The 19,550-nt window shown below is 38.6% G+C and overlaps 1 protein-coding gene across 1 annotated transcript in view; it reads left to right on the forward strand.

Annotated features, from left to right (window-relative positions):
* Nucleotides 1–648: 648 nt before the first annotated feature.
* PLPP4 (phospholipid phosphatase 4) overlaps nucleotides 649–19,550 on the forward strand; it is a 72,649-nt gene continuing 53,747 nt past the window's right edge. Inside the window, exons 1-4 of the mRNA XM_015817245.1 lie at nucleotides 649–786; nucleotides 8,205–8,295; nucleotides 10,458–10,521; nucleotides 11,356–11,480. Coding sequence (XP_015672731.1) covers nucleotides 649–786; nucleotides 8,205–8,295; nucleotides 10,458–10,521; nucleotides 11,356–11,480 — 418 coding nt within the window. The remainder of the gene's footprint in view (nucleotides 787–8,204; nucleotides 8,296–10,457; nucleotides 10,522–11,355; nucleotides 11,481–19,550) is intronic.

Consider the following 19,550-nt stretch of genomic DNA (forward strand, 5'->3'; position numbering starts at 1 on the left):
CACTAAGATACCTCATGCTTCCCCCTCCCTTCCTGCCGCACCAGACTGCCTTACCTTGAAAAGATCGTCTCCTCTCTGCCGCGGTTTCTGCCTTTGAGGGAGAGTCAATGGAAGCTCCTGGATGTCGTAATATCGTGCGAGTTCAGACACCCATCCTTTTTTGCAGAGAATAGGTGCCTGAACTCTTGTTAATTTTCAGCAAAAACACTGGCGTGGCAGGAAGGGAGGGGGAAGCAGAGTGAATATTGCAGAGCCTCTGCAGTCGTTCGTAAGGGTGAACAACTGCCGTAATTTGGGGGTGCTTATCACGTAACTTCAAACGAGCGTTAAATGAATGCTTGTAACTCGGGGATTACCCTGTACTCAGCTTTCAAAGATGAGATTTTGGGCAGTAGTGATGTAAATAAAAGCTCTCTAACTAGTATGGTGAAGGTTGACTTGATACACACACACACACACACACACACACACACACACACACGTAATTCACTTGAAATAGGGAAAAAAAGCAAGGAAAACAAGTGACCCTTTCTATATATCTATTTGATTACCTGTGGAAAAATTAATAATTTCCTTGCTTTAATTTTGACAAGTTGGAACATCTCTTTTTGAAATGCTTTTTGAGTGTTTTGAAATTCATTAAACTACATGGTAAAAAAAAATAATTGTTTGTTTAGTTTTACAGAGTTTTTGGACCCATTCCAGAGAATTATTCAGCCAGAAGAGATCTGGCTGTATAAAAATCCATTGGTTGAATCTGACAACATACCTACCCGTCTCATGTTTGTAAGTACTAGAATTTAATGATCATTCAGTGGCTGACTGTGACTCATGTTATTGCTGCTAGAGAATATAAAGTGGAAAAGTATGTTTTTAAAATAACAGATTGATAAGCAGAGAGATGCATTAATGCAATTCCTAACAGTGTGCAGTAAATTTAACACTGTAAAATAATTTGTTTACATATGGTGAAAGATGATGACAGCTAGTTAAGCAATCTTATCACGATTATGTTCGCTTGTTATAAATTCCTGGCCGTATCATGGTTCATAAAAAATTCTGAGGTTAAATCAAATTGAGGTTTTAGAGGCCATTACTACTTGCTACCTAACATCTTTTTTTTTGTTATAGCTGATCTTTCCCCCCTTATCACGATCACATATGCTTAGAAAGGCACCTGCAGAGCAGTTAATGATTGGTATAGGCCTAAATCTCACTTCTTTTCCCAGTTCACAAGGCAGCTTGCATAAATCTCATAGCAACTGTGCCAGAGGGCTTTTCATGGAATCCATGCCATGATGCTGTCTGGCTTTCTTGGACCTGGTAGCAATACAGTATTACAGTCACTCAGGATAAATGATGATGCTGGAAAGTCAATTATGCCTCCCTTGGCACAATAGTCAGGCTGGCTGAATAAGGAGTGGGGACTTCTCGATGTTTAGTATCATTTGGTCCATATGGAATGCATAATTGTTTCAGTAGACACTTTGAACAGATATGCAAACGTTTGTTTTTTGTGCTCAGCAAAGTTATATAGTCATTTAATTTAAAGTGGTCCCTTTTACATGAGTTCTTACATTTCTGGGGCATAGATGATGCTACAAATGCCTTGAAAGAAAGGATGGATGGATGGATATAGATAGATGATAGATAGATAGATCGATAGATAGAGAGAGAGAGAAAGAAAGAGAGAGAGAGACAAAGAAAGAAAAAGAAAAAGAAAGAAAGAAAGAAAGAAAGAAAATCTGGACTGTTTTGGTGCTTACATCCTATAATTATACAAAATAGTTATTTGGAAAGGATTCTTGACTCTTCATTTTTCATAAGGTGACCAACTTTTTTACAATGAAAAGGAGGACACAAATAAATTGAAGAAAAAAATATCGTAAATAAAAGAAACATTTTATTCATTGCAACAATAATACAGAATACACTATAATATGATAAATGCATAATAAAAAACATTTGTAACAATAACATTTTATATTGTAATTATGCTTACATGCCGCGCCCCCGCCTGCAACCGCCCTGCCAGCACTGCTGCCCCGCTGTGTAGAGCAGGCCCTGCGGCTCCCAAAGCACCTGCTGCGCCGGCTCCGGCCCCGAGGGGCAGCCCGCCATCAACACACCCCACCTGCAGCTACCCCGCCAGCACCACCGCCCACCCTGCGCAGCCCCCTGTAGAGCAGGCCCCGCGGCTCCCACAGTATGGGGGGCAGCCGGCCACCACCGCCCCTCACACCCCCGCCCGCAGCAGCCCCACTGCCCCTGCCTATTGCGCCCACAGCCATTATTGCCCTAGCAGGGCCGAAGATCAAGAGAAAGTTACCGTGGTGTCGCCGCTCCAGTCTCCTCCAGGTATCTTCAGGACTAACTAAGAGATGGTGTAGTTGGGTAGCAGGGAGGGGTGCAAAGTTCCTGCCAATTCGCCTTCGCTGCAGACAACTTACATATGCAAAGTTTGCCGGCCGGGTGTTTTGGCGCACTCAGCAGCAATTCCCATTGGCTTTCGAAAGCCAATAGGGGGAGTAGCACAGCTCATGCAAAAGTTGAAAAAAAACCCATCAAAAAAAGGTGCCGGAACGCCATTCTGAGCGTTCTATGAGAAAAAAAGCCCTGCAGATTAGTCTTCAAATATCGAAAAGGAGGACATTTAGGAGGACACTTTTCGAGGGAGGACAGAACTCACAAAAGGAGGACTGTCCTCCCTAAAGGAGGACGGTTGGTCACCTTATTTTTTAGTACACACTGAAAACCTGGGATTTTCACCCAAGCACTTCAGAGAAGAATAGAGTAACCTGGGTGCTCTATTCCAATACAAACTATTGCTTTTAAAGAGGTGACTAATCAAAAGGTAAATGTTCTAAGATATCTACATAATACTCATACTTCAAAGGTGGAAAATTTGGCTTTCTTTTATTTGCTAACAAGATAGTTTAGTTATTCGCTGACTTTTTTTTTTTTTAAAGAAAAATAAAACAGCCACAGTTCAGTTAAAAAAAACTATGGCATGAAAAATGCTGTCAAAGCTGAAACATTTCTAAGTTAAAAACACTATTTTTCAGCAGAACCATTAAATGTGATTTGTCAGTGGATTTTCCTATAGCAAAGGAAGAATAATTCTGAAATCCCTTCTTGGGAGGATTTGCAAGACTTAGTGTCTTTTCGAGAGGCAACTGGGTGAGAGTACGTGATGTTCTTGATTTTTAGGACAAATACTTGCACACACAAACTTTTGTTGTATGTGGTGTTGAAAGACAGTGCCTTTCTCTACTTTGCTATATCAATATGTTACAGTGGTAGTACCTTGGGCACGATTTGATAAGCCTGTTATTTTGACTACAGCACTTAATGAATTGTTTCTCCCCTCATGTTGAACTGTCAGAATGTCTGCATGTCTGTTGTCAGAAGTATAACAACAACAACATTAATAGCAGCAAAACAGCTGTTGAAGAAGAGAATATGAATCTCCAAGGACATGGAAAAGAGGGGAGGTTCATTAGACCATTTGTCAAAACTTTAAAGCAAGCCCAGGTTGATTTAACATCTAATCAAGATGTTATGCAAAGGTGGGCAAAAGATGGTTTCTCTTCTATTCTTTCAGTGTCTGGAAGAGTAATGTTTGTTATAAGAATATGTCAGCCACTGTTCTTGGCACTACCAATAAAAACTTTCTAGCTATACTTACAAGTATGAGTTCCTGACTTCAGCTTGGACCGCCTCTCCCCTTCCCTCCCCTTTCCTTCTGTCTTTTGTAATTGTTTTTTCTAATCTTTTAATTGTTTAATTTTTAAGCCATCCAGAATTTTTGAGAGTGTTGGGTAACCTATACATTAAATGAATAAATAAACAAAATAAATAAATAAATAAATTCTAGCTGGCAGTAGTAGTGTCCGGTTTTAGAAATTTGCTTTCCTTTTTTAATAGTTTTGTTATATTTACCATGTATTTATTGCCTCCTAATTCTGGAGCATTTGCAATAAATATAAAAAAAAAGTTAAATAAAGAAAGAAAATACTTGTGAAAGTTCATGTACATTTTTAATACTTTTTATTATGATAAACATTTTTGTACACAGTTAACTAGTATGTATAAATAACATTCCTTAAGAGTATTATTTCATGCAAATTGTAGCCAGTAAAGAGTAAAGCCTTCAGTGTTCTTTAAAACAAACTGATAGGCCTGTTCTCTATCTAGCTTTCTTTTTATTGTCTTTTTTTAAACTGAAAGCTGTAACTACAGGTCTTTTGAACAATTGCAAGTTCCTGAAAATGTAATTGAGAGGTGCTTCCCATAATCCATCAAAATTATCGAAATTAGGTCTTCTTAGATTGATCCTCTAGATTGCTTCCTAGCAAAACAGTTGCATGCAAAATAGAAAAAAAAGAATTAATAAATAAATACTATATATAAGTAGTCCCCGACTTACAATAGTTCACTTAGTGACCGTTCAAAATTATAATGACAATGAAAAAAGTGACTTACGGCCATTTTTCACACTTATGACCGTGGCAGCATCCCCATGGTCACGTGATTTACATTCTTTACAACTGACTCATATTTCTGACGGTTGCAATGAGCCGGGCTTATGTGATCACCTTTTATGACCTTCTGACAAGCAAAGTCAATGGGGAAGCCAGGTTCATTTAACAACTGTGTTACTAACTTAACAACTGCAGTGATTCACTTAACAAATGTGGCAAGAAAAGTCATAAAATGAGGAAAAACTCACTTAACAAATTTCTCACTTAGCAACGTAAATTTTGGGGCTCAATTGTAGTCGTATGTTGAGGACTACCTGTATTTAGATATCTAGTCATACATCTAATGCATCAACTAGCACAGGGGTGTCAAACTGCCCGCCTGCGGGCCGGATGCGTCATGCCAAAATTGCGCCCACCCCATTGCCGGCAATGGGAAAAAAGTCATGATACGTCGCGACATATCACGTGACGTGAGTTTGACACCCGTGATCTAGCATTTGGTTGAGCAGTTAATATACTGCATGAGAAAAGTCTTTTGAGTTTTCAAGATCATTAACAAAAATGCAATTATAAGATTACGATGCATGATATGATGTGGCTACGAATCCTGCTTTAACGTACCTGGAAGTACAAAGTGGGAATACATTTTACTTCCCTTCCCACTGAGCAGAGCTTAATAAGTATGATTAGTTTAGGAAATGCCAATATTCATTAATTGATTGATTCACGGGTGCATTGGATATGCAGATGCACATTTTAAAACTGAGTCAATTGGGCACATATGGACAAACTCTGCATCTGCTTCTGTATCTATGTTGGTCATTGTGTTTCATATTATGTGTAGACACTCAGAATAAGGCGCAGCATAATACTGAAGCTGCACATAGTTACTCTAGAATGATAATGTTGTTCATGTTTAGCAGAGCAAAAGGGGGAGGCTTTCCAAAGAAAGGAAATCCTTGTACCCTGTTCCCTAGTTTTTTTCTTTTTCTTTTGCCACATAAGTATTGTCCAACCAAATTAAGCCTAACTGGCCTTTTGAAGTTGGCTATGCAATTCATAGCTTGATCCTTCTGCAACTCTAAGACAGGCCTTTCTTTGAAAGCGGCACAAGCAAATTGAAATGATGAATGGTGTCAGTATTCCAGCACTAATGAAGCTTATGAAGCTTGTGGGAGAATTTGTGGAGAATGGCATATTTCATGGCACACAAAGCCCCAGGTGTTTCCATTTTACCTGACCTTTCAATTGTAAATGGCCCTGTCACCTGGTTGCTCTTGTAAGTTACAATAAGAAGACGACCAATTCAGGCAAACAGTTTAGTTAGAAACCATAATACCTTAATTCAAAAAATAAGTGCAAACCCTTGGTTAAAAACATAGTGTATGATAATTTTTCAAAACTATTTTGCATTTTGGTTTGTTATAAATGCCTCACAAAGACAGGAAAATCTGTCCATAGCCATATGAACAAGAAGACTTTGTGCCAACACCTTTGTGTATGACACCTTACAATTCAGATATGGATTTGTTCAATGTTTTCATTTTCATGTAAACTTTTTCATGGTATTCTGTTTATGAAGTAAACTTTGTTGTTGGAAACCTATGTTTCATACTGTTGGAAACCTATGTTTCATACTGAGGATTCAAACCCACTTATAAGTATGCATGTGGGGTTGCAGGATTCTGAATCAGATGTATGTCTTCATGCCACATTAAATCTGATATCCTTTATTTTTCAAGAATAGCTTTTTAATAAATTCTGTGGATTTTAATAAGAAACTGAAATTCTCTCAGCCCTTAAGGGGGATAGTGCTTGGCTGTTTGAATCAGAGTTTATTCCCACCTCCATGGATTCATTTATTTTTTATCCTAATCCTATTTATTGAAATATTTTCTTAATAAAAGTTGGCACATGTACAAGCACTCTCGCCCCAGACAACTAGAAATGACTTCATCTTAATTATATTTTGTAGCATTCATTCTTAAAGAGGGAAGGCAAATCTACCTTGAAATTTATATAAGCTTCCTCTGCTTCTATATCCAAATCTATACAGTAAAGCAGAGAAATCCACAATGGAATATGATATATTCTCTTATTTTGATATATTTTCTTATTTATTTTAAAAAAGTAGGATCATGTAGAAGAAAAAAACTGCAAAATATACACGATAGAGTTTATTAGGGTAAATATGCAAGAAAATAAATTTTGAGGGTGTCAAAGAAATGATTGTGAAAATGGAATGGTGCTAGACAAATGAAAATGAATATATCAAAAACTGAAAAGAAAATATGGCATTATATGCAGGTTTATAGGAGTTTCTTCTACATAGTGAATAGTATCATTCCTAATATTCTATTTTATGACTGCTGGGTGTATATTATCACATGATTAGCTTTTCCAGTGATCATTTATGGTGGTGGCAGAGTGGCACGGTGGCCTAGAAATGGAGCCGTTGCCTCACAATCAGGGGGGCTGTGAGTTCAATCCTAGGTAGCAACAGATATTTCTCTGTCTGGGTGCAATGAGTAATTGTCTGCTGCGAACTTGGTGTAGGCATTAGGAAGGGCATCTGGCCAGTAAATGTACAAAATCCATTTCTGATTCCACCCCGATGCAAGGAATTACAAGAAGAAAAAAAGAAAAAAAAAAAGGTTGTGGCAATGTGAACTAAGATTCTTAAATAAGTGGAAGCATTTGTATGAAGTATTAGTAGAAAAGATGTAGTTTTTTTCATAAAATCATTCATGCCAGCATAACTTTATTCTTGTTTTCTTGCTTGCCTATTTTAAAGGCTTTCTATAATTGACTCCTGGGGTTTATTGAATGTGAAGGCTGGGCCAGCCATCATATCAAATAGCAGGGATCTACACATGTAACCATATCATGAACCCAGGAGAATTTGGACCATTGAAGTTTTGATATACTTCATTCAGATAAGTTGGCAACTGTGCACTTTAGCACATCCATGAGGATCTCCTAGAGCAGGCATGTCAAACTCATGATGTCACGTAACGTCGTGCAACGTATTGGGCCAGTTTTGCCATTGCCGGCAATGGGGTGGTCGCGGCTTCCACGTGACGGATCCGGCCCGCGGGCCGGCAGTTTCACAACTCTGTCCTAGAGCATTTTTGTGAATTTTAAAGGAACAATCAGAGACTTGTTTAGGGTAGTGGTCTTAAAAATAGAGTAGGGGAAAATGAGGCACGTATGAGCTGCAGACTGCCCCAAGGTCTGTAGAATTCTTTTTAAAATAGAAAGGGCCTGAATTGTGAAGTATATTTTCTGGAAATGAAATTCTTATGGAGCTAAATTGGATTGGACAAAATAGTCTTCTTCTGAAAAATCAGAACATTCAGTATGCATATGTTTCATGTACAAAATGTATAGGATATACTAAAGCCATGAGTATTTCTGGAAAATCTTTGTCCTGATGTTTTGCAATGTATTGCTTCCTCTTCAGAGTTTAGTTTTCATTTTGAAAGCTGATAATTGTTAAGTTACAGCTCTAATTTGTTTATATCAGTTAAGTTTCAGAATTTAGTCTCTCCTTTTATAATAATAGTAATTAATTTCTTTTTGCTCTTGGGTTCATGCAGCTTTTCATGGAGCCAAGGAGATCACTAATAATAGCCCATCTAAATGAAGCAAACTGGAAATGACTATTTCTGATGGAGAGACACAGCAGTAACAATTAATATGTTGTTGTGTCTGTCATAGGCCATTTCATTCCTGACACCCCTGGCTGTCATTTTTGTGGTGAAAATAATCCGACGCACAGACAAGACTGAAATTAAAGAAGCTTTGCTAGGTATGCCAAGAATAATATTAAATTCTGTTTTAAATGATGGGAAATTGTTTTTTTTTTCCAGAAATGTTGGGAGATTAAAAAACTTCCTTTCAAAACTTTGGTATCTGTACTGGTAAATAAATGGAAATTATTATTATCAATATCATCATCTCTTAAGAGTTTCAGTTCCCCCTCCCCTTCTTTTTGCATTTACTAGAGTATTCTCGTTCCCACTGATTCTTCTAAAGTTATCACAATGTACTGATAGAGCAGTGGTTCTCAACCTTTTTAATGCCGCGACCCCAACCGGTCGTAAGTTGAGGACTAAACCGGTCGTAAGTCGAGGACTAAACCGGTCGTAAGTCGAGGACTACCCAACCGGTCGTAAGTCGAGGACTTTCCCTGCCCGGGAGCGCCGCGCATGCGTGGTTCCGCCCCCTGTGCCGGCCGAGGCATAGCTGGCAAGCGGCAGAGACGGAGCAGGCTGACCACCAGCTGGCCCAGCCCAAGGGAGGTAAGGCACCCGCTGGAAAAGGGGGAAAAAATGGTGGACAAAAAAAATGGCAGACAAAAAAATGGCGGACAGCCTTGCTTGGCGACCCCCATGAAATGGTCGATCGACCCCAAATGGGGTCCCGACCCACCGGTTGAGAACCACTGTGATAGAGTAATATTCAAAAAATATGTTCTATACAAGCCACCCTCCCTTGGGGAAAAATAAATTGAGTTATCTATTAACTGGAAAGGGAAGGAAAGGAAAGAGAGAGAAAAAGATAGTAGGGAAGGAAAAGAAAAAGTAAGTAGTAATTAAGTAGGCCTGCTGAGTTCAGGAACTTTACTCCCAGCAAGAATACTTTGGACTTCTGATTCTGTTCGCCATTATGAAATCTTGTAACAGTTTAGGAGAATTCAATGTCTCTCATTAATCTCTAGTCTAAAAAGTGTGTTTCTACAATGAGACAAAAGCGGGAAGAAATCAATGTTATTGTTTTGTCCTCACTGACTGGGCAAACTGCACCAAGTCCTTTCAATCAGTGGATTCAAAACATTCATTTTTTTTCTTTTTAGTTCCAAGTCTCACTTCTGCAGAAGGAAAAGTCTTATATTAGTCACTAGCTTGTTATTATAGCTACAGGCTTCCACTTTTCATCTATCCGCTTGCTTTCAATAGTGTCTGCCTCTATTTAATGATTAAACACACGTTTCCTATTTCAAAGGTAATTTTTTTTTGAGAAACTCCCATCTTCTTTTCTGGTAAATATGACTATTTGTATTTCTAACAAATTTTATGATGGTCTTAAAAAACAAATTGATGAAAGAACTTCAGTTTTCTTGGGCCTCTGGAAAGATCTGAAGCAATTATTGAGCGATGCAGTGTTTCCTAGTTTTGTATTGATATTCTGTAATCCGCAGGGTTCTGAAGGTTTCTTCTAGTAATGGAGGATTTACTGTTTTTCGAAAAGTCAGAAGCTCTTTACATTTGATGAAGATAATGAGAGCCAAATTAGTATAGGTCTTAAGACACCAGACTAGAATCCAGGAGACTGTAAGCTCTCGTTCCATCTTTGGCATGAACCAAGCTAGGTGTCTTTGGACCAGTCACCCTCGTTGTCAGCCTAAGAAATAGCAAGCCACTTCCAAAAATGTCAAGAAAACTCAGAGACTAGCTCAGGCAGTTGCCAGGAATCAGAGTGCACAAAAAAAAATCATTAAAAAAAAGTTGATAAACAGAGTTTAAAAAATAGACCCCTCTCACCAAAATATTATAAACACATATCAAGACTGCAAATCTTGGTAGCTCCATTGTAGATGATGAAAACAATTGTTCTAGTTTATATGGAGTGGAGTATATCAACCCTTATTAGCTATTTGTACAATCCTTCTCATTGGTGGTCAATTAAGCAGGAAGGATTGGTTTATTGATTGGTTGTTGATGTAAAGGGATCAAATATGAGTCCATTTTTTTATCCTGAAGGAGGAATTTATTGGTTCCGGAAACATGAGATATGAATTAACTACTATGCCAAAAGATCATAGGGAAAAAACCCATTGAAAACATTTCATATTTCATCAAATTATCAGTTACATTTTCAGAAAATGTTGTAACAGCCTATTTCTGAGTTCTGATTACAAATTTAAAGTGTATCCAAGTAGTTTTATACTTTTTTTTTGTTTGCTTTTAGCTGTGTCCTTGGCCCTTGCTTTAAATGGACTCTGCACGAACACTATTAAATTAATAGTGGGGAGGTAAGTCCTGAGTAACTATTCAATATACACCAAGGTATCCATAATGCTTCTGGGTGAAAATGACAAGCAAGAAGCTTGTTTTGGAGAATACCGAACTCCTGAAAGACATTGAGTTGCTTTTCATCATTACTGCTACTATTACAGTACATGTTTTCGTAAAGATGGAAAAACTAATGGGCGATTAAATGAAAAACTCGTAAAACTGATAATTTGTAGATTGCTTAGACATCTAGGAAATATTATGTAGTGTTTCAGATTAAATCACTGTGGAGCACCTAGGTACACAATCTAGCACATGTCTACAACCCCTTAATGGGTATTGTAATGGGGGGGAAAACATAAGCAGGATTTTTTCCCCTGTAGGTAGGGGGCAAAATAGGAAATTCCACAAGAGTGTTTAGGTTAAATCAACTTCCCTTTTGCTTTTCTTTGAGAAATGAAATCTTGTATGGGAAAATGTAGAAGCAACTAAATTTAATTGCCTGCTCCCATAAATCCAACTTGGTTGAAAACAGTTCATCGCATAATACCAGTATGAACCCTCTGTTTTCTTCACCTTTTAAAAGTGCCTCGTATGGTTTTTTCTCCACGATTGAAAAAGCCAATTAATTTTTGAAAACGATCTTCTCATATAAGCCCCTCGGTTTAACTCTAGGCGGTTAGAATTCTTAACTGCCTTCATGGTCACAATGCTTTGGATGAAAATAACTAATTAATTTCCCTCGGCACTTAATGAGCTTCCCCAGCAGAAATAGTCAGCTTAGTATAATGATCACTTGGAGGCTTTACTAACGACTGCTCTTCCATATCAGATGTTCTTGGGGTTTTTTGCAGACCACGTCCCGATTTCTTTTACCGCTGCTTTCCGGATGGAATAATGAACTCTGAAATGCACTGCACGGGTGATCCAGATGTTGTGTCAGAAGGGAGAAAAAGCTTTCCCAGCATCCACTCCTCCTGTAAGTTTTTTCAGATGTTGTGCTTTGCCGTGATTCTTCTTGCTTCCAAGAGAATATACAGTAGGAGAGAGAAGGCATGGATGAAGTAGCCAGAGAAAGAGAGTGCCACCAATCTGAACCTTGGGAGCATTGGATGGGTCAATGACACAGAGCGGAATGGCTAGTCCTTTTCTGACTCTCTGCTGGGTATGACTGTTGCTGTTTTTAAAAAGGTGTTAAACCCAGCAAAGTCAGAGAAGACTGTGGGGATATTCGAAGGAGGAAGAAAAAGGATCAGTCTTTGGCCACAAATCTATCCCCGATTTAGAGGAAAAGTAGAAATATTGTGATTCATATGCGGGTCTGGATCAAAAATAACAACTCAAGACATAACTATCTGGGCTCCCTGGTTCTGGGGACTTTCTATTTTTAGTGTTGGGTGAGACTGATAGTCATCCTGAGGGACATAATAACCCTTCCTGGAAGAACAGGTAGCAGTCATGGTCAAGAGGCCTTTCACACGTATTCATCTAGTGTGCTAGTTGCACCTATTCCTAGATCAGGAAGCCTTCCGATGATTGGTACAGGCAATCCTCGACTTACAACTATTCATTTAGTGACTGTTCAAAGTTACACTGGCACTGAAAAAAGTGACTTATGATCATTTTTCACAATTATGACTGTTGCAGCATCCCCATGGTCACATGAACAAAATTCAGCTGCTTGGCTACTGGCTCATATTTACGACGGTTGCAGTGCCCAAGGTCATGTGATCCCCTTTTGTGACATTCCGACAAGCAAAGTCAATGGGGAAGCCAGAATCATGTAACAACCGTGTTACTAACTTAACAAGTGCAGCGATTCACATTACAACTGTGACAAGAAAGGTCATAAACATGGGGCAAAACTCACTTAACAAATGTCTCGCTTAGAAATTTTGGGCTCAGTTGTCGTAAGTTGAGGACTACCTCTAGTTGTTTTGATCCCCTATGCCAGGGGTATTCTGGGAGTTGAAGTCCACGAGTAATAAAAGAGCCAAGGTTGCCTACCCCTACCCTATGCTGTTTCTCAGTGATTTGTTATTTCCTGATTTTCAAGTGGAAATTGCCCAGAGTCATTTGGAGTGAGGCAGCCTCTAAACAAAAAAAATCTACAAGACATATCTGTACAATATATGAGGCAGCAATTCTAATGCTGAAATGCTTATCTAGCCCTTTTTTTAACTTAGCATTTTTGCTATTAAATCTTTTAAAATCACTAAACATTGTCGGTCAGTTGCGATGAATATAATGTATCCTAGGTTATGCGGTTTTTTATTATTATATGGGCACATTTTCCCAGTATTCCTCTCCATTCAAAGAATCTGCCTTTGAAGGATAACTTTTAAGGTAACAGAAGAGGAATTTAATGAAAGAATTGGGAAAATCTATGTCAAGTACCTGCAGTTTAATTTCAATTTATTTGAATGTTATTATTTGAAGTCATAAAATATATTATATGTGATCATTGGTATTCTTGATGGGAAAAGATATATGTAAGAACTACAGTAATATCTGTATATTATTCTATGTATATGTGTATCTACAAATACACACACACACTCACAGAAACACATGATAATGCTGTGGGAAGATGCCTAGGTTATATATAATTGTATATGACAAATTATAACCAAACAAATGCAAATGAATATCAGTATGGCATGTATGATGCTGTGCAGCTTTTTTAAAAAAGTCAGTTTTCTAAGTGTATTGCATATAAATGAGTTATAATCCACTTTTCAGACTGAAGTAAAACAGGATCACTGTTGTTGAGATGGCTGCTATCCAGATTTACCAAATATTCTGGGTAAATTCCTTTAAATGCTCAGAACAAGTTGTTCCTCTCTGCCACTGTCCATTCTGTTCTGATTTTCCCAATCAGAACAAACAAACTATTGGCAAATTAACAAAAAAATCACCATCATCGAAGATTGTACAAAACTGAGTCTGCTTCTTTTTGCAAGTCCTATATGCACATATGAGAGATTAAGTAATATAATAGAATTTCTTTTTCAGCGAATAAGATTGCTTTGTAATGGTTGATTTATACGTGCACGTATGTACTGTATGTATGAAGAAGTAAACTCTCTGCCTTATAGTATGACAATTATACATTGTGATGTAAAAGCACAATGTGATGTTATCCTAGGGCCCCCTGCCTGCAAATCCTCTTTACATTAAACTAGAGATTTGGAGAAAGACATTTAGAATAGAATAGAATAGAGCTGGAAGGGACCTTGGAGGTCTTCTAGTCCAGCCCCCTGCTCAAGCAGGAAAACCTATACCATCTCAGACAAGTGACTGTCTAGCCTCTTTTTAAAAAATCCCCAGTGGTGGAGCGCCCACGATTTCTGGGGGCAAGCTATTCCACTCATTAATTGTCCTCACTGTCAAGAAGTTTATTCTTAATTCCAGGTTGCTTCTCTCTTTAATCAGTTTCCAACCATTGTTTCTTGTCCTGCCCTCTGGTGCTTTGGTGAATAACATGACCCCCTCTTCTTTGTGGCAGCCCCTCAAATACTGGAATACTGCTATCATGTCTCCCCTATTTCTTGTTTTCTTTAGATTAGCCAAACCTAAGTTCTGCAGCCGTTCTTCGTATGTTTTAGTCTCCAGACCTTTGATCATCTTAGTTGCTCTTCTCTGAATTTTTTCCAAACTCTCACCATCTTTTTTGTGATATGGTGACCAAAATTGGCTGCAGTATTCCAGGCGTGTCCTACTAGGGTTTTATAAAGCGGTACTAAATACCTCGCGTGATCTTGATTCTATGCCTCTGTTTATATACAACCCAGGATTGTATTAGATTTTTTGGCTGCTGCTGCATACTGCTGGCTCATGGTTAAGTGATCGTTCAATAGAACTCCAAGATCCCTCTCACAGTTACTGTTTTTAAGCCAGGTCTTGCCCATTCTGTACTTGTACCTTTGATTTTTTTTGTACCTAAATGTAAAACTTTGCTTTTCTCCACATTGAAACTCATTTTGTTGGATAGGGCCCATTGTTCAAGTTTGTCAAGATCTTTTTGGATCCTCAGTTTGTCTTCTGGGGTGTTGGATACTCCTGCCGGTTTAGTGTCATCTGCAAATTTGATGAGTTCCCCTTCAATTTCCTCATCTAAGTCATTTCTGAACATCTTGAAGAGTACTGAGCCTAGGACAGTGATGGCGAACCTTTTAGAGACCGAGTGCCCAAACTGCAACCCAAAACCCACTTATGCATTGTCGGGTGCCGGGTGGGTGTGGCCCATTGGCTGGGCGTGGCTGTGGTAACGGCAGAATGAGTGGGACTAAAAAGTTCAATCAATCAATTCCAACTTTGCAAGATTTTTTTTCCCGCAAGAAGTTGAAATTGATTGATTGAACCTTTTCTTTTTTTGCACACGGCGGTGGAGGCCTAAAGCGAAAAGGTTTTATAAAACCCAGCTGAAGGCCTAGGACTGGGGTGATGGCGCATGTGCCCACAGAGCGGACTCTGAGTGCCGCCTCTGGCACCCGTGCCATAGGTTTGCCACCACTGGCCTAGGACACAACCTTCTGGTACCCCACTGTTTACTTCTCTCCATGTGGATGTAGTGCCATTGAGGACTACTTGTTGAGTACAGTTTGTCAGCCAGCTACAGATCCATCAGGAGGTGATATTGTCTATTCCATCTTTTTTTAGCTTACCAAGGAATAGGTTGTGGTCTACTTTATCAAATGCCTTACTGAAATCTAAGTATCCTACATCCACAGCTTAGTGTCATCTGCAAATTTGATGAGTTCCCCTTCAGTTCCCTCATCTAAGTCATTGATAAAGATATTGAAGAGTACTGGCCCTAGGACAGAACCTTGTGGTACCCCACTGCTTACTTACATGTGGATGTACTGCTATTGAGGACTACTTGTTGAGTTCAGTTTGCCAGGAAGCAAATCTGGTGATGATGTTGTCTATTTGGTAGTTCCCGTTTCCTCCACTTTGCTTTGTCATGGATTTTAAGCAGTGTCTTTCATCATACTGGACTTGCTCAAGATCAACAATGATTTTCCATTGCTGTTAATGAGATCAGATGGAGGGAAAGAAAAGAAAGAAAGAGAGACAGTAAGATTAAGGACCTTCCGCCCGGAGGTTTGTCTGGAGCAGGTATTGTTGAATGTCGGAAGGCCGGCCAAGGGTATAGGCAAAGCAAAGCCAGCTTTGGTGGAACAAAACAAAAAAAACCCGACATAATTCCTGATCACATTTTTAAAAAATGCGAATCTCCTCAAAACTCCACAGCTGCATTCTTTTTTTTGCATCCAAAGACAACCAATGGAGTGTTCCAGCCTCCCAGTTAAAGAACACTATATCCTTTGTACAATATTTTTAAAAATGGTTTGTTATTGCTGTTGTTTTGTTTTTTTTTGTTTCCTTGCTTTAGAAAAATGCATTAGGAAAATCTAGTTAGCTGACTCACAAAGGAATAAATGTTACTATCATTCACAATCCATTTCTTAAATGAGTTAAAACAGCCTGCTGAAACTCATTATTAAGTTTGGTTACTTTTCTCTCAAGCTGGAACATATGAAACATCTAATATGTAACATGATCTCTGTTTACTGGCAAAGAAATTTTTAAGAAGAAGAATCGAAAGGATATATCTTTTGTGTGCTTGTTGTCAATTAAATAGCTACAATGTGAAGTTGCACCTTCTACTTAGTGTTTGGGAATATATTTGATAGTGAAGCAGTGCATATTATTTTTACTCAGTCCTTTTTTTAGTCAAGTTATCCCAATGTTATACATTGTCATCATAAGGTATTTATTCCAATCAATTAATAGTTTGATTGTCCACTTGTACATCTTCACTCTGCAATTTTTCAATTTTTCTTCTTTTTGTTGATTGAGAGACATATCTAGCAAATAACTGAATACAGATGATTATAGAATTTCCTTCTCTTCTTTACTTCTTGGAGAAGATAGTAAGTATTCCCATTCCTGCCTAAATCATCTTTAGGAACAAAAAAACTTGCTTCTTAAGGGTAAAAGTTGCTGAACAGCTGATACAGATGTATAGTCCAGCTATTTTTGATATTTTCAGACATATATTACCCAAACTTCTTGAAAATCTGAGCTCTCCTTCCATTTTATTAATGAGAATTGTGCTAGCTTATTGTCTAATAAACCACATGCCTTCTGATCAACCAAATGGTAAATGGGCTACAAGATGAAAACCTGCAGTAAATCACACCATTTATTCTTGGCACCAATTCACAGTGCTTTTTTGCAGGCTAATTATGACAGTATTAAACTGCACTCTGTCAGTCTGTTCCTATCTTTTTGCTTCCTGGGAAAATACTGTCAATTCTTTTATTTTTATACCTTCCTTTTTTTATATTGCTCAAATGAGCAGGAAGACAATTAGCAGACTACACATGAAATAAAGTAGCGGACGACAGCTGACAAAAGTGTGCAAAGCATGACAAAATACCTAATTTTATACTGTCAGTCATTTCACAGTTGCTGGTATCAGTCCTATTGGCTATAAAAAGCTATGTCTAGGAATAAAAAAATGTTTCAAAATGAACGTGGTTCTCTCACTAATTCTTTCTCCTCCCAACCACCTGGTAAAATATGTTAAGCAAGCTTTTTGTGGTTGAGAGTGGATGTAAACTTGACCTCCTAATCCCTGTTTACCTATTAAGCACTTCGGATGTCCAGCATTTTCTAATGCAAATTTCTTGTCTGTAGATTTCTTTTGCATGTATATGTAGATGTCTGTCTACCTTGCATATCCAGCTTTTAAAAACTGGTGGTGTATTTACTCATTATTTCACAAATCTTTAGATAGCTAGCTAGCTAGCTAGCTAGCTAGCTAGATAGATAGATAGACAGATAGACAGATAGATAGATAGATAATAGATAGATACATGATAGATAGATAGATAGATAATAGATAGATACATGATAGATAGATAGATAGATAGATAGATAGATAGATAGATAGATAGATAGATAGGTAGATAGATATAGCGATAGCTATAGATACAGTCATATATATATATTATTTTCATGTTTCAGATGCCTACCCATCAGGTTCATTGCATCTGTTATTACTTTTAAACAATAGCTCTCTAAAATCAATACACATTTTATGTAACTGCCAGGAGTACGTTGTAGCCGACAAACCTCTAAGCCATAAGAAATTAGACTTCCAGGATTAGAAGATTCTCTTGTTTGGACATGTAAAATGTCCTGTTGCAGTTCTTTGTTGGGAACCTTCTATATCAAAAATAGCACTTCACTTCAGCTTCCACAATGCCTACAGTATGTTCTCATATCAACCTAAACCAATTAAGTTTTCAGAGTTCTGCCCTACTATTAATGAATCAGCAGTGTGCTTGCTGTCTGGGTTGTTTGTTTATTTATTTATTAAAGCATTTATATGGTTCAGGTGGTGTGGCTCTGGACCAGAAAACAATCATAATCAACCCATACAAATTATCATTAAAGCAATAAAATGGTGATCTCTTTAGCTCATCAGTTGAGGACTTGGAACATCCTGATTCCAAGGCCCAAGAAAAAAGCCAGGTCTAACTGCCCAAAGAGTTAGAGCCAACAATATTCTGGGGTGAAAGTATTTTCCAAAGAACAGGGGCCAGCACAGAGAAGGCTTTCCTCATGGGAAGACATTGCTTCCCTGAAGGGACTAGGGTTGCCAGGTGTCCACTATTTGAGTGGACAGTCCACTTTTTTCACATTATGTTCACTATTTTTTTCACAAAATAGTGGACATTTTTTTATTCAAAAGCTTTATGATGAAATGGTACGTAATCTAAAGCTGTACAGTCTACTTTTTTTACTACTTAACACCCCCCCCCGCTTGTCCGCTATTTTTTGGAAGCAGACCTGGCAACCCTAGAAGGGACCCAGAATGTGGCCTCTTTATTCCATCCAGATGCCAACTGATGTTGTGCTAAAGCCCCTCCCCCGTCTTCCCCCTCCTAAGTCAGATCTGTCATCTGCTTTTCAGGCTTATTAAACAAAATGGGAAGATGTTTTTCTTAGTTTCCAGCACTATTTTTTAAGGATAGGAACAAGGCAGAGATGTCTGCAAAAGATAAAGGTCCTTGGCCTCATTTATTTAAAGATGCATGGAGCAAATGCAAGCAATGCATACTGCAAATGTGAATAGTTCTTTCAGAGGATATCTTTCCGCTAAGCCACAGGTGTCAAACTTGATCATGTCATGTGACGTATCATAATGTTTTTTGCCTTTGGGGAGCCAGGGTGGGCGTGGCCTGCACATGATGTATCTTGCCTGCGAGCTGCCAGTTTGACACTCCTGCTCTAAGCAAAAGAGCATAGGAAAAGGAAGGGACAGTTAGCTTTTATTCTGAGTGTAAATTTAACTATTGAAGAGGGGGTGAAAAGATTGGACAGCCATCTGTCTGATATGGTATAGGGCAGGCATGTCAAACTGCCGGCCCACGGGCTGGATGCATTATACTGAAACCGCGCTCACCCCATTGCCGGCAATGGGGGAAAAGTCACGATATGTCGCGCAACATCATGTGACATCGTGAGTTTGACATGCCTGGTATAGGGTCACCTGCTTGAGCAGGGGGTTGGACTACTAGAAGATCTCCAAGGTCTTTTCCAATTCTATTCTGATTGATTAATTGGGTTTTAAATTAGGCCAAGGACTGCATGAAAATAGTCTGTGAGTGATACATCCTTATATGATATTAACTGAAAATAATCAAGAAAGGATTTCTGTGGTTTGTTTGTAAGAGTAGCCAAGAAGGGATGGTTGAGCTTCCCCAAAATAAGCCAGAATTGATCAGACTTCTGACTTACTGGTACATGTTAACATGCTTAATGTTTTATGATGTCCCTTTGGACTTCCGGTGGCAGGCGTCTTCGTCGGTCGCAGCTGTTTGCTGCCTCCCGCCTGTTTCGCGTAAAAGCCGGTTTGACAGCTAGCATCAGCTGTCAAACGGCTTGATACCTTTCCCCTGGGCATAAGGGGATAGGTGAGCTGCCCGGGGTAGGAGTTGAGTTCCCGAGTCGTCCTATATGGACGATGTAG

Source organism: Protobothrops mucrosquamatus, unplaced genomic scaffold (assembly GCF_001527695.2).
Source record: "Protobothrops mucrosquamatus isolate PMUCROS unplaced genomic scaffold, P.Mucros_1.0 scaffold566, whole genome shotgun sequence".
NCBI classification, from domain to species: Eukaryota; Metazoa; Chordata; class Lepidosauria; order Squamata; family Viperidae; genus Protobothrops; species Protobothrops mucrosquamatus.